Below are 27,560 nucleotides of genomic sequence, written 5' to 3' on the forward strand. Positions count from 1 at the left end.
TTTGTTTATGATGAGTTGTAAAATGCAGAATACAAAAGCTGCATTAAAAACAGCTCCATAAAAAACAAAAAAATTGAAAGTTCTTAAACATTCTTAAATTTGTTTGAGAAAAGTCAAAGGCAAAGTCTGCAGAATTGTTCACATTTATGCTCCTATAATTATGGATTGTACATTTAATAAATCAGAAATAAAAAGTCGCTGAGTAAGGAGGAGAAAACTGTTGGTGCAATAGTAAGAAAATGGAAGAAATACAAAATGACTGTCAATCGACATCAATCTGGGGTTTCTTGCATGATCTCAACTCATGATCTTGGGGTATCTTTGATCATGAGGAAGGTGAGAAATGAGACTAATACTACAAGGGGGGAAATTGTTAATGATCTCAAGGCAGCTAGGACCACAGTCCCCAAGAAAACCATTGATAACACCATTACACCGTAATGAATTAAAATCTCTGGAGAACTACAGCAGACCATGTAAATTATGCAGCAATAAATAACTTTAGGCATCTAACATATTTTATCTCACTGACTTAAAACTGATGAGTTTGGGGTAACAGAAAAAGACGAGTGTGTCCGAGGAGGAAAGAAAGCATAGAAGGTTTAAACGGTTTTGTCTGAGGATGAATAATGTGTGAGAAACTGACCTCTAAGATCTTAATGACAGAGGATGTATTGGAGGCGATGTTGCCATGGGTGATCATAGCTCCTTTCGGCTTTCCTAAATGAACAGGAAATGAAAAGGTTACTATGAGACATGAGCACTGTTTTCCTCAACACTGAAATACATATTTCAGTCTCGTATTAAAATATTAATATCGTAGTTATGAATAATCACATGTGGTACAATTTCCTTAACAAATGTACAGCTGCTTCATAATTAAATTATTAATTCTCTCTAAAAAAGTCACTCCATTTAGAGTCAGTTTAACTTATTTATTAGTCAGTTTAACAGTAATTATTTATTATCACATATGAATTTCCCCTTCAGGTTAAGAATGTTTAATAGTTTGAAGTGCACTATACCTGTTGTCCCACTTGTAAAACACACCACTGCAAGGTCCTGAGGCTTGGGAGGCTACAAGAAAAAAAAAAAAAAAAAACGTTTCTATTTTAAAAGCTAATCAATTAAAGATTGAAATGAAGAAAGTGCTCACTATAGCTACATGGTTAAAACAGCTTGTTACCAAACTTATCATAAGCAGCAGTTTAGAGCCCAGTGGCCTTACACACTTACGTTAAATATTATAGCATGTCAGTGTTTAAAACTAAAAGTAGAATGCTAAATACAGTACCAGTCCAAAGGACGGACACACCTTTTCTTATTTCAATGGGTTTTCTTTATTTTTATGATTTTTGCTGAAGACATTTTGTTCATTTACTATGTATAATTCCATATGTGCCCCTTAATTAATCTTTATAATTAATCTACAATGTAGAAAATACATTCTCTCTCTTTATATAACACAGAATTTAAAACAATATTTAAAGAATATACTACTGTAACAAAATGAAAACTAAATTTATTTATTATTGCATACAATATAATATTAAAAAAATACAAGAATTTGATCAGATTTGTAACAGAAGTCAATGATCCAGAACGTCATGATATTAATAATAATGCACTTCAAATATCTCCATATATCCAGGATTAAAGTAAAATAAATGATACTGGACAGATATAATCTGTCTCTAGTAGATATATAATGGGAAATTAGAACCGTGTGATTTTTTCTTTTGCTAAAAACAGCAAAAAGGGAGGGTGATATGGCACCATATTTTAGAGTATAATATCCTTCACGATATTAAAAAATGATACAATATGGCACAGCCCTAATACACACCAACAATACCTATATGGTACACACATACTTATATCGATACGCACATACATTGCTAAAAATGAAAAGAAAAAGCAGAAAAGAATATTTCTCAAACTCCGAATGTGGTTTATAAAGAGGAAGATTATAATTATAGAGCACTGCAGTTCTGTTGTTCTTTATTGTGTGTACAGATCTGCAAATCTGTATTTTTTTTTTATTCCTTACTAAAAAATAAGTTCTTAGTTTAACAGAAAATCAATTCAGAAGGTACTTACCACTGGAGTCTTAAGGTTTTCCTGGCCCAGATCCTACAAGAACAATAAATATGTGTTTTATTATAATTATACTTACTATATAACAACTATATCTATATTAATGAATGACAAAAAAAAACATATTTGTATCTTAAAGTTTGTATTTCTTGTTCTCAAAGACACAATTCATATGAATTCCTTCATCTCCCACCATGATCTCTGAAAGATGCATGATCTCCACTCCACAGGCCTTCCCTCGCTCCACCAGAGCAGCACTGACAGGGTTAAAGAGCACCAGGCAGGACAGAGCAGGGGTCACTCCCTTCTCCTTATTCAGCAGCAGAGACTCTGCCTTCTCTTCTTTATCACAGATCACCAAAGAGATCTCCGCTGGAGAGAGAGAGAGAGAAAGAAAGAGAGAGAGAGACACGTGAATAAAGTGAGTTAAGTGAATTAACTGCTCATCTCCTAGTGCACAACTCTGTCAGGGTACAGACATGCTGTAAATACACAATACATCTTCACACCAGGTGATAGTGCCACATGATATATTAGGATACAGGGGATTTGATTCAATATATACTGAATATATTATATTGATACTGTAAGCAAGACTATATACTGCAACTTCCTTAAGAGTTAAGAAAAGAAATAATTGTGGAATCTAAATCTACTTTCAGGAACTACTAGCATAGATACACTGTTTGAGATCCCCCACACCTGATTTCAATAAAATACATTAATGCCTATAACATCCAGCTCTGTAAAAAAAATAAGAGACCACTTAAAATTATGAGTTTCTTTGATTTTACCAAATTGAAAACCTCTGGAATGTAATCAAGAGGAAGCCATCAAACCAAGCTGAGCTGCTTGAATTTGTGCACCAGGAGTGTAATAAAAGTTATCCAAAAGCAGTGTGTAAGACTGGTGGAGGAGAACATGCCAAGAGGCATGAAAACTTGGAATTGCAATGGCCCTGAGCGGCTGGGGTGAGGAATGAGAAAGTTCAGTTCCTTCTGCCCTCCAAAAGATTTCAAACTACTAAAAACTGCGGAAATAAAATACCGCCCAACACTAATATACAATAGGGGTGTGCCACATGGTATCGTACACGATAATATCGTCAAAATATTTTAATATTGTGAACGATATTATACCCTAAAATATTGTGCCATATCACCCATCCCTTTCCCCATTATATATCTATTAGAGACATATTATATCTGTCCAGTATCATCTATTATACTTTAATCCTGAATATATGGAGATATTTGGAGTGCATTATTATTAGTATCATGACATTCTGGATCATTGACTTCTATTACAAATCTGATAAAATTCTTGTATTTTTTTTTCTCACTTAGGGGTGTGCATGTTATATTGTATGTAAAAATATATATTTTTTTCTTGCAGTGTATAGTGTATTATTGAAATAGTTTTTTTAAGTGTTTTGTCATATCGCCAAGAGTATTCTTATCGCGAAAATACCACAAAATATTGTGATATTATTTTATGGCCCTGTCCCACTGCGATTGCGTCTAAATATCCACTAAAGTACGTCCAAATTTCAGTGGACGCAGTTTAGTGGATATTTAGTGGATATTTGAAGGCAATCTGGACGTAGTTTAGTGGATATTTGGACGGCACCGTCCAAGTGGACGTAGTTTAGACGCTGCCGTCCACTTTAGACGCAAAAGTGGTTTTGGTACCTCCCAAAATTTTCGGAATAGACGGCGACTAATATGGACGTAATTTAGTGGATATTTAGACGCAGTATGGACGTAATTTAGTGGATAATTAGACGCAGTACGGACGTATTTTAGTGGATATTTGGACGGCACGTACAGGTGGACATCGACGTCCATAAAAATATTTTTCTGGCGTCCATCGCTTTTCCACACTTTCCAAGAGAATAGATGTGCTCTCTCTTGTAGCTCAAGAAGAAATGATGATTCACTAGAAAAAACAACCATATATAGTTGGAAGTCGACGTCCAAAGAGTGGAAGTCGACGTACAAATTTGGAAGGCGGCGTCCAACTTCAATTTAGACGGAATATGGACGGAATATGGACGTAATTTGGACGCAGTGCGTCTATATTTTGGACGCAGCGCGTTCACTCAGTGGACGCAGTGTTTTCTGATAAATTTGGACGTACTTTAGTGGATATTTAGATGCAATCGCAGTGGGACAGGGCCTTTAGGGCCATATCGCCCACCCCTAATATACAATAATTTAAATTAACTCTTCCTCCTCCAACATGATATTCATCATGATTTTCATCAAGACCCCAAAAAATGAAAAATGAAAGTCAATGTTTCACAGGAGCAAGATGTTAACTTACCCAGATTGAGGATGTGCACCATCGCCTCTAGACCCAGTGTGTCGTACAGGGGCACTACAGCCATGGAGAAAGTGTAGCAGGCCAGCTCTGCAATAACCCACTGCAGCCATCAGGGGGAGACAAACATCAGCACAGTTAGTGTCACTCGCACACATCTCCAACTCTTATTGAACCTTATAAATAAATCAGCAACTCTGGGATATTGCCATTTATAAATGTAAACAGACAGTGTGTGTGTGTGTGTGTGTGTTGTGTACCTCTGGCCTGTTCTGAGCAAAGATGCCCACAAATTGTTTGGGATTAGGTTTGCATCCTTTTGCCAGCAAGCCGGACCCCAGCACCTGAGCCCTTTCTGCCACCTGCAGCAGAACAGGAAATTACAAGATTTAATACAAGACAGGGCTTTGAACTCTTTCTGAGAGGCCAGGTGTGATCCTCCAGAGAACAGCTCTGCAGAGATTACAGCTCTCCCTCCTCTAATGCTTTAAAGTCAACTGATGAAGCTCCTGCTAAGTAGCTATTTAGGTGATTAGGTAAAGTTTAAAGGGATGAAGTTCCTAAAAGTCACTAGTTACTCAAATTAGCATGTCTGTGTGAATGAACCATGATGATAATCAGTCTATAATTAGCCTATATTTTAATTTTGCAACTTTTTATACTCAGACCACAGCAAGCTACAGACTTACAGCTACAACCAAATGAAATATGGATAAATAAATATGGATACAGACAGGGACGTTTTTTGTGTAGACCTAGACAATTTTACTTGTCAAGAAAGGCCCATACATGTAAACGAACCAGTATGTTAACAATTAAACACTAGATTTGTTTTATTTCATTTTATTTATATATAAATAGGCCTGTCATGATAATTACATTATTGACTTATTGTGCAATCTACAGAAATGTAAACAATAATTTTCTTTTTCTTAGCTATTTTTTTTTAATAGATATCATAAAAATGCTTTATTGCAATTGAAATGTTTGAATATTCTTAGGAATTAAAAGTTTTTTACTCTTTAAATCTATGTAATTGTATTATTATGCTATTAAATTATCGTATTCGTGGGATAAAATGGTCTTAAAATAACAATCATAACATTTATCGCAATTATTTCTGGTACAATATATTGTCCACACAAAAATAGTGATCATGACAGGTCTAGTCTTGTGCATATTAAACACGAATGTGAAAACTGAAGAAGCCTTCTGTCCATATTCTGAGAACATACTGTTGGTTCACTGTGTTTTTTGTGTCTAAAGTTAACGTACCCATATACCAGGAGATTTCAGATTACTTCACACTTCTATCAGTTTATGGTCATGCATATTGTATTCTTTATCAGGACCCGACCTCTGTCCACAATACCAATACTACTACCAAATGGTTTTCCTGACCATGAAATAACTGACTGTTCTTGATTGGCTGGTCAGCTCCCTATGGGGAGAATCTATAGGGTATTGTTCAGAGGAAGAGGATAAACACCCGACACAGTAATTTAAGTGTACATGATTGAACATTTCTGTATTGTTCATCCTTTTCTGTTCAATCTCATGGAATATTCTTAATTAATCCTAATAATCAATTTTTTTGCTTTTTTATCATACTTACATTTTTTTTCACATTAACAAACACAATTTAGTATCTGACAAATATTATTATAAGACTATATAATAATATTACAATATTATTATATATTATATAATAATATTAAAAAGATCAGGATTTTTATAGATGGCTGTGGGTTCACTATTTGCCAAACAACAGGTCATTGTCGCCCTTTCAACATTTAATTAATTATTAATTATTATTAATGATTGTTAAGGCATTTACAACCTAATTAGTAGCCATTAATAAACTAATTGTAAACCCTTTATAAACCCTTTATAAAGGTAGTCTTATTTTAAAGTGGTACCGGATTTTCTTGTAAAGAGCAAAAGTCATGGTTTCATCCTTTACAGCAAGTTCTCGTCACACTACCACCACCATGTTTAACTTTCAGTATGATGTTCTTTTTATAAAATGATGTGTTCTGCAGTTCTTTAAACGTTGTTCTAGGTTCTTTTGTGACCTCCTGGATGAGTTACCCATGCCCTTGTGGAGTCATTTTGGTAGACCGGTCACTGCTGGGAAGGTTCACCAGTTTTCCATGTTTTCTCCATTTGTAAACAATAGCTCTCACTGTGATCTGCTGGTGTTCAAAACTTTAGAAATGACTTTGTAACCTTTTCCGGACTGGTAGAGGTCAATGAATTTATGTCTTTCTTTTTTTGTCTTCTGTTTTTGCATTTTTTCAGATCACAGCATGTTGCTTTTTGAGATATTTTAGCTGCTTCATGTTGTCAGACAGGTTCTATTTAAGTGATTTCTTGATTCTACAGGTCTGGCAGTAATCAAGCCTGGTTGTGGTTAGTGAAATTGAACCCAGCTTTCTAAAAAATATGGTTAATCACAGTCAATTCATGGGGAAGAAATTATTTTTTCACATAGGGCTAGATTTTTTCCCCCATAATAAATGAAATGATCACTGAAAAACTGCTTTTTGTTTTTACTCAGCGTATTTTGTCTGATATTAAATTCCGTTTGCTAATCTGAAAATTGTAAGTATGACAAAAAAAAGCCAAAACAAATATATTATATACTATATATTTTTCTTTCATCTCAAATTAAAATGCTGTGCAGTGCAAGTGTAGAGTCTTAATCCCTGTCTAGGAAACTGATCACTAAATGTATTAAATGTAAAATAAGTACGTTTTGTCTTTGTAAGCTTTTTTTGCACAGGTATGTTAGCTGGCTACATAACCAGAAAAATCTTAATAGTAACAGAAAAAAATCAGTATTATTTCAAAATACTACCCTATTTTTGTCACTGATAGAATGACTGAAAAGCAACTAGTTTAAATGATACTGAACCTTTTCTCTTAGCTCTTTCTGAATCTTAGCTCACCTCTGTGTAGGGTATCCACTGGTAAGGCTCTCCTGGTTTCCTGAAGCCAAGACATGGTCTATCCCCTGTAATCACACAGCATTAGCAGTGAGACGTAATCAGCAGCAGCAGCAGCTTTGTCTAAAACAAGTTCACTTTATCTCAAATCAAGATGGACTCTCAGTCCTTTTGGGCCACAGACTGTCCCTAAAGCGGTCACTCCAGTGTAAAATTCCCTATTGAGTCTAGCTTGGTCCATTTCAACACAGGAGATAAAGCGCTAAAAGCACTTTTAAAGCTCGAGAGGAAAGCAGAGCACAGTTCTCTCTGCAGCACTTCGGTGGCGTCAGCACTGGTTGAACTTGCCTGCTATTCTCAAGCCCCTTTGGAACACCTCGTATACTGTCTTTGTGTCTTCATAGTAGAAGTCCAGCAGATTGTCGTCTTTCAATAAAGCCGAACGTCTGCAGCTCGGGTCGCCCTGAAAGTACACACAATATTCAGGACTCACAGTGAAGGTCACTGTTTTCACAAAGTAAAGAATACAGAATATTGTTTAGATATGGAGAAGTATAAGATAATTTATCACAAGCTTTTATGTTTTAATTCTATTGAATTTGGCTAAAACTCAAATCATGTTACACAGGTAGGGTAAAATAGTCTGGAATCATTCCCAAGAACTCATAATAGTATAGTGTTAAGTGCTTGCCCTGCACAGGAATCGAACCCTTTTCTAACACAGGAATTAAAGTGTTTTTTTATCCACTATGCTACGCCAACCTTCATGAAGATCTGAACATGTAAAATACAATGGAGCTGTTCCATTAGACAGTAAACTGCTTTAAAATGCATAAACAGTTTGATAAAGTGGAGCAACTGTCTAAGGCCCAATCCCATTTTAACCCTTGACCCTACCACTTAGCCCTATCCCTCTGTGTGTCCCAATTCTTGTTAGACTAAAGGGGTAGGAATGCATGAACCTTCAAACTGAGATTTTTCAGAGACACACTTAAAACAGAGGGTGTAAGAATCACTGACAAGATATCGGCACAAGCAAGTGTTTTCCTTGTTTAATGTGTAGTTTCAATGTTATATGGCCATTAACTTCATAACAAGCATAACAAAAACATCTAGTAGTTCATCTCAGTAGCTAGCTAGATCATTTTCCCGTTCCACCTTAAATGGTGAAATATAGGGCAGATGCTGCAGCACTCTGAAAACATACGATGCCCTAAAGTAAATTAGTTAACTAGCAGCTTGGTTACTAAACTAGCACTAGCACTGCTAATACTGTATTTTTCGCACTTAAAATCCTTTAATTTTCCCAAAAATCATCAGCGTGTCTTTTAATCCAGAGCACCTTATGTACGAGTTTTACCAGTCAGGTTGTAAGGAGCAGTAAAGCCACTCAGCTGAGGTACAGCATTATACAGGACTTTCAGTTTAGTTCTTCTGCACTAAGGCTGAGTAGCATTAGCATTAGCCTCTAACCGCTATTTCCTCGCTCAGAGGTGGGTATTATTGGCCCTGCTGCTAACCCTGGCTAGCACTGCTGGAGCAGCAGTAGCATTAGCCGCTAGCCACTTGATCTTTCATTGTTCAGAGGTGAGTATATCAGACCGTAGTCTGAGCATTTACAGTGTTTAAACAAGCTACATGGGATTGGGCTTTAGTGTCAACTGTATTTACAGTGCAGCAAGTTCCATCCCTGTTGATGCTATACTCCCTATGCATCCCTAGACTGCCCTACCGCTAATACCATCCCTTAGTGAGATGCTAACCGAAGTAGTGGTCTGTTAGCTGATGTAACAAAATTAACAGTTTGTGTTCTCCTCCAAGCGTGTTAAATGTATTGTCAGCTGGCTTCACAGGTCACAAGTATTAATCCTTTGAGTTTTGGTAGCACTGTGTGTCTTTGGAATCATAGGCAGAGGGTGGAATTAGACATATGTTAGAAATGCACTAAATGATGGAATTAGACGTACATTAAAAACATATTAAGGGGCTAAATTGCATTCAGTATTCAAAAGCCTGTATTTGTCTCATGACAGTTTCACCTTTACAGGCACGGACTGAGCCTGCAGGTCACATGGTGGCTGTATGGAGCGGGGCCGAGTGACTAGCCAGTATGCCGTGAGGGACGCCAGCGCTCCCAGTCCGATGATAGAGGGTGGAGAGAGGGAGAGAGAGGAGAACGAGGAGGGGAGAGCGGGAAGAAGACTCCGAATATCCTCCTCTAATGATTTCCCCAATCCACCACTGCTGGGACGAAGAGAACGCAACCACTCCTGCAACTGCATAGCTGAGAGAGAGAGAGAGAGAGAGAGAGAGAGAGAGAGAGAGAGAGAGAGAGAGAGAGAGAGAGAAAGAGAGAGAGAGAGAAAATATACAAATCATATTAATTACTCTGCACATCTGAAAGAATGTTTGTTTTAATTAGGATGGTTTCGTCACAAAGGCATTGTGTTGTGTGTAATATATATTTAATAATATGCCCATGATCTCAACTGATATGCTCTTATTCTCATACTAGAGCATTAAACCAGCACAGACAGTGTCCAGGCAAAGCTAATGCTAACTACCAATTAGGACTATGTATTGGCAAGAACTTGGCAATATTATATGTAAAGTATACGTATAGTATAAAAACACAAATCATATTTGCAAAATCTGAATAAATTTTACTCTTAAAGCAGTCAGAACAGCAGGATCTGAGGACAGAGTATAACACTGCTATCTAGTGGTTAAGATTTAAACACAAGACAACATGAATCATAACCTGCCACTAATCTTTACATGTAAACTAACATTTAGAAACTGATGGGTTTTTTTTTTTAAATCAATACAGTATTGTAAAACAAAATATTACGATACACCTCTTCTCATACAATGTGTTATTTTTAGCACACACGATTCATTTGGTATAATACGTTGTTGTTTTTTTTTTAAAACAAGTTCATTACAACATTTTGATCCCACCTTCCTCCGTAATCTGTCCTGCCTCCGCCCAACGCATAAATCCTCAGAAATTAAAAAAAAAAAAAGAACGGAGCTTGCTGCACTGAGCTTCATGATAGAGCACAGCACACGCTGTGTACACATTATTGAACACTGGACGTTACATTATTCCACCTAAGCCATTTAAATGGTCATCCCCCCCATTGTAAGCATGTGTGCAATACCAACACTTCCTGAGAATTTTATACTCAGCAAATTAAGTTCTAATTCAGAAATCCTTTCAACCACGCAGAGATGTTCACAATAAAGTAAAAAAAAGTTTCTCTTTATCCGATTTCTCATGCATTCTTTATTTAATACTGAAATAAAAGCCATACAGTAACATGAAATTATTCCAGTTTTAAAGAAACAGAACATGTTTTAGAGTTTAGATTCTTCTAAGTACTACATTTAGCTTTGAGGACAGATCTGCACACTCTTGGTATTTTAATCTCAGTGTCTTCATGAGGTAGACCTGGAATAGTTTTCTCAGCATCATGGAGTTCCTGGAGGTGCTGAACAATAACTGCTGCTTTCCCTTTACATTGTTTACCATTATTTGTTTTTTTATTTTATTTTTTCAAAACAAACATTTTCAATTTCAGTGCATCTCTAAAAAAAACATCTATGCAGCTCACTACATCCCGCGAGACACAGACGTGTGAAAACACTGGGCCAAATAAAGTCTTTGGTCAGAAAGAGAAGCGTAACTCTCTGAAGTCTATTAGAATGCTGGGAGGTAGTGGTGGGGATTGGCTGAAGTGGAACAGGCGTTTGTTTGGGTTACTCTCGGCCATTTCTCAACAGACAGAGGACACACACACACACACACACAGTCGCGCGCACACACACAGTCGCACACAGAGTTCACACTGACATGGCAAAAGACAGAGCCAGGAAAATAAACAGTGAGGTTGAGGAGAGGAGAACAATTAAAAGATACAGAGAGAGAGAGAGAGAGAGAAAGAGATCGAGTGAAAGAGAGTGAGCAGAGAAAGGAAAAAGAGACAAGAAAGATGCAGATGGAGAGAGTGTGCTGAGTTTGGTGGTGCGATGATGGGGTGAGTGGGAGGCTCCAGCATCACTCCATGTGAACCCGATGATCGTGAGTGTGGTACGTGTGGGTGTGTGTCTGTGTTTTTCTGTATGTGTGTGTGTGTGTGTGTGTGTGTGTGTGTGTCAATGGCCAGCTCTCTATTCATTAACTGCTACTGTAGTGTTTGTATTGAACTCTTTGTGGGGACTATCTAACCTCTTAACCTCAAACTTTTTGGACGGTGTATACAAGAAACACATAATAACCTCAGGTACACTTTTGGTCTTAGTTACAGGCTCTTTCAACAGGACAATGTTCATCCACATACTGCTGAGTCTCAAGACCCTGCCTTGAAGACATAAATGCTATGCCTGCCACATCTCAGAATGAAAATGTATGAATTGCTATTGGATGCACTTTCAACCCTCCCTCCATTCCTACCACAAAATCTACAGGAACTGCGTGAGAATATTCATGCTGCATGGGATAAATTATAGCAGGACACCATTAAGAACATCTACAACTCCATCCCAAGATGTATGTCCTGTTGTGTTACACATGCCACATGGTAGTTACTTCTGTATATGTAGCTCAATAAATTGTGTTCATATCAGTCTACGTTTTTTTAGCATTTATTGTTCATGGCAACTTTTATCTTCCTCCCGAATAGCAATACTATCCGAGACTTCCATCAAGGTGCATCAATTCTTTGATGGTGGGTGTATATAAATTAATATGTTTCAACTAAATCCCATCCTCCTGTTTTTCCAATAATTAGCTGCTTTTGTTTGTTGGGAGCTGAACTGAAGGAAGTTACTTTTTCATTTGCACACACAGTACACAGTACTTTAGTTACAGAAGGCTTTTGGACTTGTTAACTGACAAACAAAGTTCTTTAGATCTATTTAACGAAGTACATACTGTTATTAAGCTTTAGGGAAACTCACCCTGGTCTCTCCATCAAGCACAGAATTATTTAGCTCTGCCTTAACCTGAATTAATGAATGTACCCCACAAAGTTAGGTTTACGAGACGGCTTTTTAGCATTTGTATGTGTGTTTGTGTGTGTGAGAGAGAGAGAGAAAGAGAGAAAGAGAGAGAGAGAGAGAAGATGCCTGTCCTGTTGCATTACACATGCATTACATGGTAGTTACTTCTGTATGTGTAGCTCAATAAATAGTGTTTATATCAGTCTTCATTTTTTTTTACATTTATTGTTCCTGATAACCTTTATTTTCCTTTCCAAATAGCAATAATATTCAAGACTTCCATCAGGGTGCAACAGTTTTTTAATGTCGGTGTATATAAACTGCCAACAACTAAACCCCATCCTCCTGTTTTACTAATAAACAGCTGCTTTTGTCTGTTGGGAGCTGAACTGAAGTTAAAACACACTTTGAACAAGATGAGTTAACTTGTTCGTTTGCAACACACAGTACACAGTACTTTAATTACAGAAGGCTTTTGGAAACACTTGTTAACTAACAAATAAAGTTCTTTAGAACTATTTAACGAAGTACATACTGTTAGAAAGCTTTAGGGAAACTCACCCTGGTCTCTCTATCAAGCACAGAATTATTTAGCTCTGGCTTTACCTGAATCAGTGAATGTACCCCACAAAGTAAGGTTTACAAGCTTTTTAACATATGTGTGTGTGTGTGTGTGTGTGTGTGTGAGCGAGAGAGAGAGAGAGAGACAGAGAGAGAGAGAGAGAGAAGTGGGTCACACTGGTCCACACCCTCCCAAGAGGGGACCCAAACAGTGCAGCTCTTTGCAGTCCTCATCCGCACCCATTTGCGGGCTTTGGCATTCGCTCACTTTACTTTCCTCTTCCATTCATTTCCCCCTCCCTTCACCCCCTCTCTCTCTCTTTCTCTCTCACTCCCCCCCCTCTCACATTCAACCACACAAGCCCCCTCGCTTGTCCAATCCCCCTCTCTCACCTCTCACCCACTTCCTACCCTCTGTTTTAAATAGTAAGGAATTAATGGCATTGTGATGTCACCAACCCTTCAGCCTCTGTCCTCACACTGTAAACTGTGATTCTGATTAGTTAACTCAGTTCTTCAGTCTGATTCAGCAGCTTGCAGACTCTATACTGCCCAAAGCATCACTTACATGACAAGAAGTAACATTCAGGGCCAGGCCTTTTGATCAGACACAGATTAGCTTTAATCTTGGACTGAATTAAATGATAAGTGAACTCATAATTGAAAACTCTAATTTTAGTTCAGGATTATTTTGGACCTAAATGTTATCTAAATACCAAACAAATTCCAGACCAAGTGATTATCATAACACAAACTGAGTTTTTCCCAACGCTCCCAGCATGTCTGCTATTATTAGGCTGGATGGCCTTTTGTTTGGCATATATAAATGCCAGTGATTAACACGTATAGTGGATAACACCACCACTCCCCCAATAGAGCTGACTAGAGAGTTCAGGTCCTCAGCTGGAGAAGCCCACCACACTACAACAATCCTAATTCTTGAAAAAGACCCCTAACTCTACATCCTCCAGGTTGATTGTGTACCATAAATAAAATATCATTGTTTACATCTTTGTGAGTGATGTAAGTATTTATTGGACTTTGAGAGAGATGTGCTGATTCACTTTTTTCAGGTGCAATCCAATTTTAATGCACCAGTGATTAAAAACTATGAACTATGACAAAACAATTTCGTTGAGGACCTATTTTCCATGATAAAAACAAGATGAGAACTAAATAAAAATTAATACTTGAAAACGAGAACTATGGCAAACTGATTACCCTTTTTTTCAACAAACAAATATAAACGAAAATGTGAAAGACTGAGGAATAGCAAAATTATTAACATATTATTATGTTTTATTATACCACAGTTAGTTCCGACCCTGCAAAGTGATTGCCTGAGAGGCATTATCAGATGGTTATGCACTGTAACTGAAGCATACTCCACCATACAGGTAAACTAGCAACGATGCAGCGCTTACAAGCCAAACAGCGCAGCTACAAACGGAGCAGCAATGGAACTATTTTAACTCCAAACAAAAGTCAGTGGAAAATACAATAAACGTAATGAGGCATACATCTCATTACCAATCTAATGACACATTCAGATGTACGACAAGATTTGTTAGCTAGCTAGCAATAGCTACTTTAATGAGTCTCAATTATTTTTGCTTCTCATAGCTTAGAGAAATCACACTCCCATATTAGAGTGTCTAATGAAACAAGTGAACAGAAGATCAGCAGTGCTAAAGGCCTCGGTGGCAGGAATGATTGAGGTCTGAAGATGCTCCCGTTAGGCAGCCATATTTAGTCTTTCCTTCAAAGACGTACAAAAGCAGGAGATAAATGAGCTTTTTGCAGATTGTATCTGGAAAAGATTACCTATCACAGAGAAGAGAAGATTCCTGCCTTTCTCTCACTCTCACACACACATTCATAAAGGCCATTGTGTTCAACAGACAGGCGCTATTGTGCGGCGGGGAGCTCGCCGGTGAGAGGAAAGCTGGACAAAAGGGCAGTGAGAGACAGAAGCTATTACTCAATGTGCTGCTAAATGAACTGATGCACAAATGCAAAGACAAGACTGGCGATTTAACTGCAACCTCAAGATGCAGCACACAAAACACACTGTCTGTCAAAATGAACAATACTCAGGATGAAAGGCACTCTGAGAAGGCTGAGCTGAATTATGCTGGAGAATCATTAACACTTTAAAAGATGGGTTTCTTTCTCCATATTCTTCATATTCATACAAACTGGAGAAGTGTAGTATTTCACAGCAGGGCCTCAAATAATGATGTTCCCTGTTACATGCAAACAAATCGCCTCTGATTGGCTAACAGCACTGTGACGCAGCGAGACGAACAACAGTTAGAAACATTATATAATAAAGACTTTACACTAATAACTCTTTAGTGTAGTCTTTGCAATGTCATACATTACTTTACAACATGTGTAATGCCCTGCTCAGTGCAGTTCAGCCACTGACCTAGTCTTAGAGTCTCTGTAAAAGACCAAATCCACCGGAGATCCTATGTAAACTATAGTTACACACAAAGGTGGGAGATCCAGGTCCAGAAAGTAAAAATCCACCCTGAGGTTTTGTTGGCTAAGCCGCAGCAAAGCTGGATTTTTACTTCTAACTAGTGTAAACAGAACTGTTTCTCAATTGTACTTCACTGGTGGTGTTCCATAGACAAATTTAAATTACTGGGCAACGCATGTTACACTGATGCGCTATTTGCACAAATAACACAGGAACAAACTGCCATGCTGTTCCTTAAACTCCTTTAAAATCAAAATTCTTTAAAACTGTTATGTAACAGTCTTGACTTTATAACTTATATTTATACCCACTAGCCAAAAAATAAAAGTAAAAGCTACACTGGGAGACAAAAACAGGACCTAAAGCTAGGCTAACTGAAGGATCTGAAGAAACAAGTGCACATACCTGTATGTGTTGTGAGGTGTTGTCTTGTGAGTGAGACTGAACACTGGCCAGTGTGCACACGGTAAAAGGACAATTAATTATCAATGCCAGTTCAAGTAAATAAGTCTGATTTATAGTAGATGCAGTAGATTCCATTTCCATTTGCGAGGGCATTTAAGGGTTTACTCACACCAGGCAATCCATGCTGTGCCCAAGCACGGTTACCCCCCAAAGCTCGGCTTTCTTGTCTTGATTGCTCCACTTAAAGAGGTGGGCCAGAGCACGATTCACTTGGACTCGTGAGACAGTACGTATGCTGTGCTAGCGCTATCCATGCCCAGAGCATACTCGGGCACGGATTGTTTAAACACAGTGTGAGTGCAGGCCAGCAGAACCATGCTCCAGCACAATTCAACCAAACCGTGCTTAGTGTGAGAACACCCGAATATTCCTCGATCCACAGTATTGCGTGTGCCCCGCGAACATGTCATAGAATGCATTACCACCCACAGTGGACAGTGCAGTGCAGTAGATGGATAATGATTGTGATCAGTGGTGTCTGGTTAGAACTGCACATGCAAAGACAGAAGTGACTTAAATATCCCACAAGACAGTGTAGCAATCTTTAGCTTCCATAGGACATAATGCTAGATCAGATGTGTAGTAAACTGCTATAAGCTCTCAATCACTCCTTATTCGCTCTAGTGAAAAATGCAAGCTATTCAGCTTCAGAACACAATTATGTCTTGACCAATCAAGTACATTCAGGGTAAGAGGGATATTTTACTGTGAACACGTTCAGACTGACAGACTAGACAGTCCAACAGAAGCAGCTATAAACGGCTATCTCAGACATTAGCACATGAGTGCTCTGCTAAGCTGTCGTTCTCCAGTCTCTTTGTGTCTCTGAGCATCAACATTACGGTGAGAATTCAGCAGTGTTGTTGAGAACGGCTGTGAGGTTTCCTGTTGTGCAGTGCTGAAGTACATGACACCCCACCCCCACCACCCGCCCACCACAGTCTTAATAACGGGGCAGCAGTTAAGAGGCCGACAAGACGAGAGGGGAGTACCTCGTGTCTTCTGCTGAGTCAGCTGTTTTCACTGCAGGAAGCAATAATCAGAACCAGTCTCTCTCTCTCTCTCTCTCTCTCTCTCTCTCTCTCTCTCTCTCTCTCTGTCTCTCTCTCTCTCTCTCTGTATATATATATATATATATATATATATATATATATATATATATATATATATATATATATATATATATATAAAGGTATATATAAAGGTTCATTAAATTAATTGGATTAGTTAAATTACTATTTTTATGCGATTTTCTAAATGGGAAATCCTGACTGTACATCTTTATAAAGTTAATTTGCAACAAAAAAAAAAGATAAGTGCTACTATTTAAACAAACCTTTATCTTATTTTTGCAAGTAAATTCTCTCATTTATTTAAAGAAAACTGAAATTTTACTTTTTTAAATGATTGTCAAGCCCAAGTTCTACTGAAGAGAACTCAAACGGCTCAGCAAGAACAGACAAGCCGCTCATTTTTACAGGGTGTTTTACAAGACCCACCAAGTAACTATACTCCCATAAATAAAGGGTTCTATGAATAAAGGGACTATATACTGAAATTCTGTCCCAGAACTAATTACGATAAACAATATTATTGTTATTTTAAGACTATTTTAGCTATGATATATATGTAAGGATACTATTAATCAAGATCAATGAACTGTTTTTTTATTATTTTATTAACAATTATAATATCATAAATAAATAAACATAAATAAAAATCACTGTTTTAAAAAGGGTCAGCATGCTGGCTTGTTCACTTTAATGGCTCTCCTTGTATATAAAAAACAAAACAAAACAAAACAAAACAAATGGGCAATACTTAAGTCATCAAAATGTTTAAGGCAGTATTATATTAGATTTATTGTATGGAGAGTTGATGATGTAATTATCGTGACAGGCCTAGATCGATCCTACAGAAAAACTATTACACTGATTACCTTAAATTTATAAAACCCTTTTTTTAAATGCTTCCTCACGCATATACCGCTTAGAAAAACGACTCTTTGTGCACACAAGTGGTTCTTTTCGGGACATACTAGTTGAAAAATGTAATTAAATTCTGATGTCTAAATAAATAAGTATATATAAATAAATAAAAATATTGATTAAACTTATTTCTATTAGTATTGAAGTAGATTATTGGGAGAGAGAAACTTATTTATTAGTAGGGGTGGAACAAAATATCAATATATCTATCATTTTGTGATAATACGGTAAAAGATATCTCCGCAGTGATAAATCAATTACTGAAATCACTGCAGGATTTGCATGTTTCTTGAGTGTTGTACTTTCTACAAACCCACACCATTGTGTTACACATGGTCATGTGATCAAAGAAATCTAAAAGCTGAAGAAAAGTTAATTTATATATGACATTTTCCTATTTTTCCTGCTTTCTCAGTGGAAAGAATATAGATAAAGGTAATTTAAAATCCAGACAGGAAAACAATACCTTTAAAAGATTTTATACGCCCAAATATTATACATTTATCTCTAGGACTGAACAACTAAAAACCCATATGCCATGTACCAGCAATCAATCCAAAAGCCTTTGGTGTGTTAAATGAATCACAGCTAAGGCTTTAGGCGATGTTGTGTTGTTTGCTTTTAATGAAAAGTCATGATTAATTGTAATTTACAAACAGAAACTGCAATTGAGAGCACAATCTGTTGTGCCCACACTGCCGTGTAAAGCGTATGCCTGTGAAGGGGAGTCAGAATCTGGCGAGGATCAGAATTTGTCACAAAAAAACGGTTAGAGAGAGAATAAATCAGCTTCATTTAGACACTAAAAGCTGATTAAAAACTTTAAATAATCACTGTCTTTTATTGACACGGTCACACCTTAGCCCTTGTCTGTCTTGTTTTTCCTTTTTTTGGTCCCATGTTCTCATTGAGCACATGTCTCCGGCCCCACCCTAGTCTTTAGTGTTCTCACCTGTCTCGTTTGTTACCCCACCCCCTCGTTTCCTTCCCCAGGTGTTTCCTGTTTCCTAGTTTGTATAAATACACTTCATGTTGATTTGTTCTTTGTTGTGCTTTTTTGTTTGACCCTGTCCTGCTTTAATGTTTATTTGCTTTTCGTTTATGCCACAGTCCTGCCGTGTTTGTAAGTTCATGGTTTGTTTTCTTTAGTTTGTTTGTATCTTTGTTTGTTTATTTTGCTTCTTTGTTCGTTAGTGGTTGTTAGTCCTTTGTGTGTTTTTACTATTTGTTTTTAGCCTTAATCTTATTGTTTGTTTCATTTTCTCAGTTTTTGTGTTCTTTGTTGTTTTGTTTTTTTTTATGGAAAATAAAGGTGACTTGCATTCGCCTCCAGCCTCAGAAGTTTTACAGATACCTTTTCTCCTCTTTGGAAGAGAGGTTTGCATTAGGGGTGGGCGATATGGCCCTAAAATAATATCATGATATTTTTCAGGTATTATCGCAAGAACAATACTCTAGGCCATATGACAAAAAAAATAAAAATACACTACTGCAAAAAAACAAAACTTACATTTCATTATTGTATACAATATGATATGGCACACCTCTACCTGAGACATTTGAAAAAATACAAGAATTTTAGCAGATTTGTAACAGAGGTCAATGATTGAGAAATGTCATGATACTAATAATAACAATAATAATAATAATAATAATAATAATAATAATAATAATAATAATGCACTCTAAGTATCTCCACATATCTAGGATTAAAGTAAAATAAATGATACTGGACAGATATAATCTGTCTCTAGTAGATATATAATAGGAAATGAGAAAACTGTGAATTTTTCTTTTCCTTAAAACAGCAAAAGAGTAGTACCCTGATGTGATAATTAATTCAGAGTAATAATTTCAGGGAATAATATCGTTCACGATATTTAAAAAGTTTGGCGATATTATTGAATAAGATATGATATGGCACACCTCTAGTTTGCATTGCTTCAATTTTGAAGTGCCTTATGACAAATGCACACAAAACAAGGTCAATAAGTTTTTTAATGTTCATTTAGCTTCAAATGTAAAATCAGAAACAGATAACAGGTGGTTTTCTGTTTCCTGTATTCATATTTGGAACCAAAAATCCTGTTTTATGCTTTTTACCTCAACAAAAATATAATGGCCAAAATGTACACTACCAGTCAAAAGTTTTGGAACACCTCAAGACTTTCTAGTTTTTATTTGACATTCAATTTCCTACTTTAAACACTGATACAACATCTTTTAATTTACAAACCCTTTGTTAGAACAGAAGCGGTGCTGGTGCAGACTGTTACTGCACTTTCTACTGCAGTATTTACACAACACTGCATGTCTGGATCGCGGTCATAGTAACTAGAAAAAAATTTAACAAAAGAAACACCGCTAGAGCACTATATCTTCTAAACCCTTTATTCTATACTTTATAAAAAATACAAATACAGCCAGGAAGTAAATACAAATACAGCCAGGAAGTGGTGAGGACAGCTTTCTACACCTTCAAAAGATTCCTAGAAACTTGGACAGGAAGAAGCTTGACCAAAACAGAGACAGAAAACGAGTCTCTGAAAGTTAAGAGCTTGACCAAACTTGTAGCTCAGCTCAACACTGGACCAAGTCTCCGTTTTAGCTGTGAAGAGGGACTTGAAGCTGCAGGTTTGGCAGCTGGGTTGGCAAAATAGAAGTCATTGCTAAAATGGTGAAATACGTAATGCAGGATTACTACTGTTTACCCTATAGAATTATTAAGGTGTTTTCTGCACTGTGTATATACAGTGCAGAAATAAGAGATCACTTAAAATATTGAGTCTCTTTTTTGATTTTACTGAATTGAAAACATCTGGAACAGTTATTCAAAAGCAGTGTGTAAAACTGGTGGAGGAGAACCTGCCAAGATGCATGAAAACTGTGATTAAAAACCAGGGTTATTCCACCAAATATTGATTTCTGAACTTTTTAAACTTTATGAATATGAACTTGTTTTCTTTGCATTATTTGAGATCTGAAAGCTCTGCATCTTTCTGCTTTTTATTTCAGCCATTTCTCATTTTCTTCAAATAAATGCTCTAAATGACAATATCTTTATTTGGAATTTGGGAGAAATGTTGTCCGTAGTTTATAGAATAAAACAACAATGTTAATTTTACTCAAATATATACCTATAAATAGCAAAATCTGAGAAAATGATTTAGAAACTAAAGTAGTAGTCTCTTATTTTTTTCCAGATCTGTATAGATAAATATGCTTCGACTATACTGACTGGCTGACGCCCTGTTAACATTCCATTCCTGAAAAGTGAGTGTGCATATTGTACATTCATCACTACTTATATTACTAAGGTCACTACTGATTTCACCACAGTTTTCACTCATAACATGTCTGAACCGGGTTTGTCTCGCAGAAGAGCGGACGTGACCTCAGCACTGAGGCAACGTGAAAATCCACAGATAGTTCAATTATGAGAACAGGGAAACAACAGAGGAGTGCCAGAGCAGGTACTGTGATCTGCTGGCACTGGGACTTGGCAGTGGAGGTGAAATTCGTTTGGATCGGGTGACAGAGAGAGAGAAAGAGAGAGAGAGAGAGAGAGAGAGAGAGAGAGAGAATGGGTGGAGAAACACAGACAGGGAAATGAGAGACGGAATGAGGGAGGGGGCAGACGAGTGAAAGGCCTGGCTGTTCTCAAGCTGTGATCCCTAAATGAAGCATGAAGAACACAGGCTCGGTCACAATGAAAGATTTTTGTGAAAGAGAGAGAGAGAGAGAGAAGGAAAATGGAGAGAATGAAAGAGAACAAGAGTGGCGTCACATTTTAAACCGGAACACAGAGAGAAGGAGGAAGTCCAGGGCTTCGTCACAATAAAAGACAAAGCAAACAATTAACAGAATCTACTGTTTTGAAAAGGCTCTACACTAAATATCAGAGCATAAGAGTGATTTTGACTGTGGATTTTAGGGGTGGGCGATATGGCTCTAAAATAATATCACGATATTTCATGGTATTTTCACGATAGCGATACTTTTGGCAATAGGACAAAACACTGAATTAGAAAATTATTTAGAATTATATTATTCCATGCAATATGATATGGCTAACTGAGATATTAAAAAAAAGAATATCAGATTTGTAACAGAAGTCAATGATCCAGAATGTCATGATACTAGTAATGCACTCCAAATATCTCCATATATCCAGAATTAAAGTAAAATGAATAATACTGGACAGATATATTCTGTTTCTAGTAGATATATAAAGGGAAATGAGAACACTTAGAATTTTTCTTTTTCTAAAAACAGTATAAAAGTAGTACTTTGATGTGATAATTAGGGGTAAGTGATATGGCATTATATTTCAGGGTATTTCTGGTGATATTATTGCGTACGATACGATATTCCACACCTCTAGTGGATTTGATTGCATTCAGCCACACAAAAGCATTAGGGAAGTCAGGTAGGTATTGATGTCGGATGTTCTGGATAATCACACAATATAGGTATGGATCTTGCCAAATTTTGGAAGCATTATGTTGCAATTCTGGTTCATTCTTGAGTCACACAATTCCTGCAGATATTTCAGAAGCACTGTCATGTTGTGAATCTTCACTTTTACCACATCCCAAAGGTGTTCTATTAGATTCGGAGCTTGTGACTGGAATGAACCAGAGATGAAGAACACAGAACTCATTGACACCTTCATGAAACCAGTTTAAGAGACTTTTGCTCTGGGACTAGTGCATTAATTTGATGAAAGTAAGTTAAAGAAGATGGGTCAGTTGTGGTCATGAAGGGATGCGCATGGTCAGTAACAATTCTCGAAGAGACTATGGCATTCAGTTGATGATTGATTGGTACTAACGGGCTCAGAGATGCAATGACCCTGAATCCCCTCTGTGTACCTCAGCAGAAATGAGACATTAATCAGGTCAGGCTACATTCCTCTTGTTTTCAGCTGTCCAGTTTTGGTAAGTCTGTGCCCACTGCAGCCTCAGCTTTCTGTTCTTGGCTGAAAGAATAAAACCCAAAGTGATCTTCGCCTCTTGTAGTCCAACTCAAAGTTAGATACACTTGTTGTGTATACTGAGCTCCTCCTCTCCTCACCCTATTAGTATCGAGATGTTATCTGCATCAGCTCATAATTGTAGAAGTACAGCAGTTCTCACTATTCTGATGTGGTGATTGTTACTTGAGGCCCCTAAACCACATAAAAAATACGCAAACTATAGACAAAAATATGGGACGCTTTCTTATTCATTGTTTCTTCCAGCAACAAAAACAAGTGTACCTAAAATACTTTGTATTTGTATTTAATTGTAACTCTCTCTAATGTTGGAACACTTCTGTGGGAATCTGAAATATGTTCAGCAACATGAGTGTTAGTCCTATTCTGTTGCTGTTACTATTTTACTAAGCTATGTGTGTGTGCATTTGCAAAATCTGTGTCAGCAACCGGTACGATTAAAATAAAATTGACATTTATACATTTCCAGGTCTGTTTCCCGGAAGCATATTTATCTGCTTAATATTCTTGATATGTACTAATAAAATATAACACCATGCTGGATCATTGTTTTAGCTGATGTAAAAAAAAATAAAAGACAGCTTAAAATTAGTTTCTTTGATTTTACCAAATAGAAAACCTCTGGGATAAAATCAAGAGGAAGATGGATGATCACACGCCATTAAACCAAGCTGAACTGTTTGACTTTGCGACAGGAGTGACATAAAGTTATCTAAAAGCAGGGTGTAAGACTGGTGGAGGAGAACATGCAAAGATGCATGAAAACTGTAATTAAAAAACAGGTTCATTGCACCAAATATTGATTTCTGAACTTTTCATGAACTTTTTGTTATTATTCGAGGTCTGAAAGCTCTGCATCTTTTATAGTAGTTTATAGAATAAAACAACAATGTTTATTTTAAACAACACTGTTTATTTAGCAAATACCTACAGACAGCAAAATCAGAGAAACTAATTCCGAAACATATGTGGTCTCTTAATTTTTTCCAGAGCTGTATATTAAAAAGACTACAAAATGTCACAATGCCAGTTTGACCAATATTGCAAAAAGCTATCTTAGTCATTAAATTGTTTTAACACACCTGTAACATTCCTGAACTGTTCTAGGAAGTGCCCTAAGTTGATTACTCAATAAAAAGAGTCGTTTAGCAGCTTTTAGCTTCAGTCTGCCTCTAACCTTTCCTCTCAACAACACCTCTGGGGCAAAACAACAACCACGTATCAAACTGTTTAAACTGACTAATGCTGCTTGCCACAGCATGCCTGTTGTTTTCCCTCTGTTTCTGGCATCTCTGTCACATTCATCTCAAAGAGTTAAACATCTCCCTTTCCCAGTCTATTTCCCTGAGACAGCTACTATTGAGTATATGAATAATCGACTGATTAGGTTCAGCTAAATTGATGAGGAATTAGAATTAATTAGGCAAACACTAGACAATACCAAACCAATTGTTTAAAGACCAGAGGCATACTTCTTTAAAGACTTTAAAATGAAAAATAATGTGTCCATCAACCAAAACTACCAACACAAATTAAAATGTAATTCTGAAAATTGATATTTTAAGAGACATTTTAGAAAAAAATCTTTGTACCACAACATCTCAGTGTTGCAGCAGCAATGTGGCATCTGAGCACACTCAGTTAAAGGTACTTTTAATTAACTTTGTGAAACCCATCTCCTGTTATAGGCATGCCTTGAGAGAGTCTGGTTTTTAAGTTAAGGTTAGGGTCACATCTTGGTTTAAGATTAAGGTTAAAGTTAAGATTAGGGCCAGGATTAGCATTTAGATTTAGGATTAGGGCTATAATTATGATTTTAAATTTAGGTTTAGGACTGAAGTTAAGGATAATGTCAGGATTAGAGTCAGGGTTAGGTTAGGATTAGAGAGGTTAAGATTAGGGTCAAGACAAGGGTAATAGTTGAAATTAGATTTTGCTTCAAGTTTAAGGTTAAAATTACTTTTAGCCTCAAGATTATTGTGACATTTTTTACAGCAGGCTATGTTCTATTTGTTTTGCTATTTACTGTACTTTATTTTAATTGTTGGTCTCCCATTTTAAGGCATGCATTAAATATTCTGCACTTTAGTTTTGTGGTAGATGTTTGTTGTTACATTAATTTATTAGCATTTTTATTTTGCAACACTATTATTATTTGATACAAAATCATGGTCTTGGTAAGTTACTGTTTACGGAACACATAAATGTTTCTAGATTGTTTCTAATGAATGTATGTAACTGTTATATTCATACCAGATAAAAGCAAAATAATGCAAAAGAATATTCTTAAAATATTTTTTTTAATCTAGACTGTATTGCCAACCCCTGATCCTTTATAAAACTGATACTTCATTAGTGTATTGTAAATGTTACTCATATTTTGTTACCATGGTATTAAACATTTACAAATTACCAAAACCCTAAAAATGAGGTGTTTATTTTAGATTTTACAGTAAACTATTCTCATTTTGATCAAAATGTGATGTTACAGATTGGTTTACTCTCTTAAAACAGCTCAGTTTGAATCATATTTAGTGAAGTGAAAAAGTGCAACATTTCAACATTTTCTTTCTATTGCTTTCTTTAGCATCTCATACATCTTTGGTAAGTATGTCAGAGCAAGAGTCCTGCCTACAGAAATTTACAAGTAAATGGTTGTGTTGTTTTTATTCTTTTAACTGATTTCTACCGGTCAGATTATCTACAGGTAACCTTTAGTTGGGGTAAAACTTGCTTTTATTATCTTATGATAGAGACCCAAACTTATTCTTAAGATAGCCAGACTTATTTTTTCAATAGCCATACCTATTCTTAAAATAACCAGACTTATTTTTTGACACCCAGATTTATTTGTTTAATAGCCAGACTTATTCTTAATATAACCAGACTTATTTTTTTGACACCTCAAACTTATTTGTTTAATAGCCATAGTTATTCTTCAGATAACCAGATTTATTTTTCTGATAGCAAAACTTATTCTTCAGATAACCAGACTTATTTTTTTGATACCCAGATTTATTTTTCTGATAGCCAAACTTGTTTTTTTGATAGATAGATTTATTCTTAAGATCGCCAGACTTATTCGTAAGAGATGTCTGAAATCTGAAAACACTAACGTTAGCTAGTTAAATAAATTGTAACTTTTTAGCAAATTCCTCCAGTCTAACTCTTCAAAGACTCTGTTTAACTATTTTATGATAACCAGACTTATTCTTAATACAGCAAAACGTATAATGAATACAGCAAAACTTATTCGTAAGAAATATCCTGACCTTTTCTTACAATAGACAGCCTTGCATTTTGTACATGGAGAGGTTTTAAGATTACAACTGGAGCCCAATGCAGAAAGAGCACAATCTGAAAACACTAGCTAAAGCTAACTAAATTACTACTTTTTAGCAAATTCCTTCACTCTAACTCTCCACAGACCCTGTTGATCTGCTGAGCTCCATGGTCTCACAGTAATTATATGTTACTGAAAGTCTTTTTTTCCATACGTAGACCCAAAGAGTTGAAGTTAGGGAATAAAAACAACACATTTCCACTCAGAAACAGTCGGAAAGTGATGAAATGTTTCGGTGTTAATTGTTTTTTATCGAGTTACACAGAGTTATCTGAGAGAAGCGCGGTTTCTGTGTTAACGTTACTTCAGTAAAAACACCGGTATTTACAAAAAACCTCGTGCACGTGGATTTAGCTTAAGAAACTAAAGAAAGAGGAAAAGGGCGCGAAAAAAGTGGATTTAACAGTATTTTAGTAATTCTGCTCGATGTTAATGAGATATTAAAGCCTCCCTGACTGATTTTCTGACGTAAAAAGTGTAAGTTTTAGGTTCTGTAGGTTAGTGAGTGAATGAATGGTGAGTTTTAGTGAAGACTCGGAGTTTTCTGGAAAAGTTCTCCAGCAGCTCCTCCTCCTTCATCTCTCTCTCTCAGAGGTAAAGCAGAAACTCTTACCTGTGCGAGTCCTCCGCTCTGTTCAGCTCCTCTCCACGCTGTAGCCTAGCGTTAGCTAACTCTCTCCACAGACCGCGTGTGGAAACTAAATACCCTCGGCTCCTCCTAGAAGAGTGTGTTCTAAATAAATGCCCCTCACCCTCCTTACCCTCCCTCACCCCACCCACACCCACCCCAAAACACAGACACCGCCCTCAGGCCCCCGTTTACCCCGAGTCAGGTGCCCTCAGGGCTGCGGGTAGTGTTGAGAAGCGGAGCCCAACTTCTTTTTCCCATAAACTATAAAAGTAAATTAGTTAAATAAGTTAATTGTTCTGAATATTCACTATAAAATAAATAAGAGTGAACACAGTCCTGTGTATGTGTTTAATATATATATATATATATATATATATATATATATATATATATATATATATATATATATATATATATATATATATATATATATACACTTTATATATACTTTTTCACGCCATTCTATACACACACACACACACACATATATATATATATATATTTTTTTTTTTTTTTGCTTTTTGTGTCATACTGATATTATGGCTAGTGAAATTGAACTCGAATAGAATTGAATTGATCGTTTTTTTCTCTTTAATAAATGAAATTATCATTTACAAAGTGCTTTTTATATTTACTCCTTATAGGTTATGTTTGTCTGATATTAAAGTCTGTTTCATAATCTGCAAAATTTAAGTAAATGTACATTTCACGCCACTG

At 36.4% G+C, this 27,560-nt stretch overlaps 1 protein-coding gene across 1 annotated transcript in view; it reads right to left on the reverse strand.

Moving 5' to 3' along the window:
• Window positions 1-26,942, reverse strand: part of acsl2 (acyl-CoA synthetase long chain family member 2) — a 40,279-nt gene extending 13,337 nt beyond the window's left edge. Inside the window, exons 1-10 of the mRNA XM_049486016.1 lie at window positions 26,826-26,942; window positions 9,407-9,651; window positions 7,716-7,830; window positions 7,371-7,435; window positions 4,680-4,781; window positions 4,423-4,522; window positions 2,291-2,469; window positions 2,101-2,133; window positions 1,026-1,077; window positions 647-720 (exon numbers count right to left, since the gene is read on the reverse strand). Of these exons, the coding sequence (XP_049341973.1) occupies window positions 647-720; window positions 1,026-1,077; window positions 2,101-2,133; window positions 2,291-2,469; window positions 4,423-4,522; window positions 4,680-4,781; window positions 7,371-7,435; window positions 7,716-7,830; window positions 9,407-9,649 (963 nt within the window). The 5' untranslated portion in view covers window positions 9,650-9,651; window positions 26,826-26,942. The remainder of the gene's footprint in view (window positions 1-646; window positions 721-1,025; window positions 1,078-2,100; window positions 2,134-2,290; window positions 2,470-4,422; window positions 4,523-4,679; window positions 4,782-7,370; window positions 7,436-7,715; window positions 7,831-9,406; window positions 9,652-26,825) is intronic.
• Between the last annotated feature and the right edge of the window lie 618 nt (window positions 26,943-27,560).

The sequence above is a fragment of the Astyanax mexicanus genome, chromosome 12 (assembly GCF_023375975.1).
Source record: "Astyanax mexicanus isolate ESR-SI-001 chromosome 12, AstMex3_surface, whole genome shotgun sequence".
Taxonomy (NCBI): domain Eukaryota; kingdom Metazoa; phylum Chordata; class Actinopteri; order Characiformes; family Acestrorhamphidae; genus Astyanax; species Astyanax mexicanus.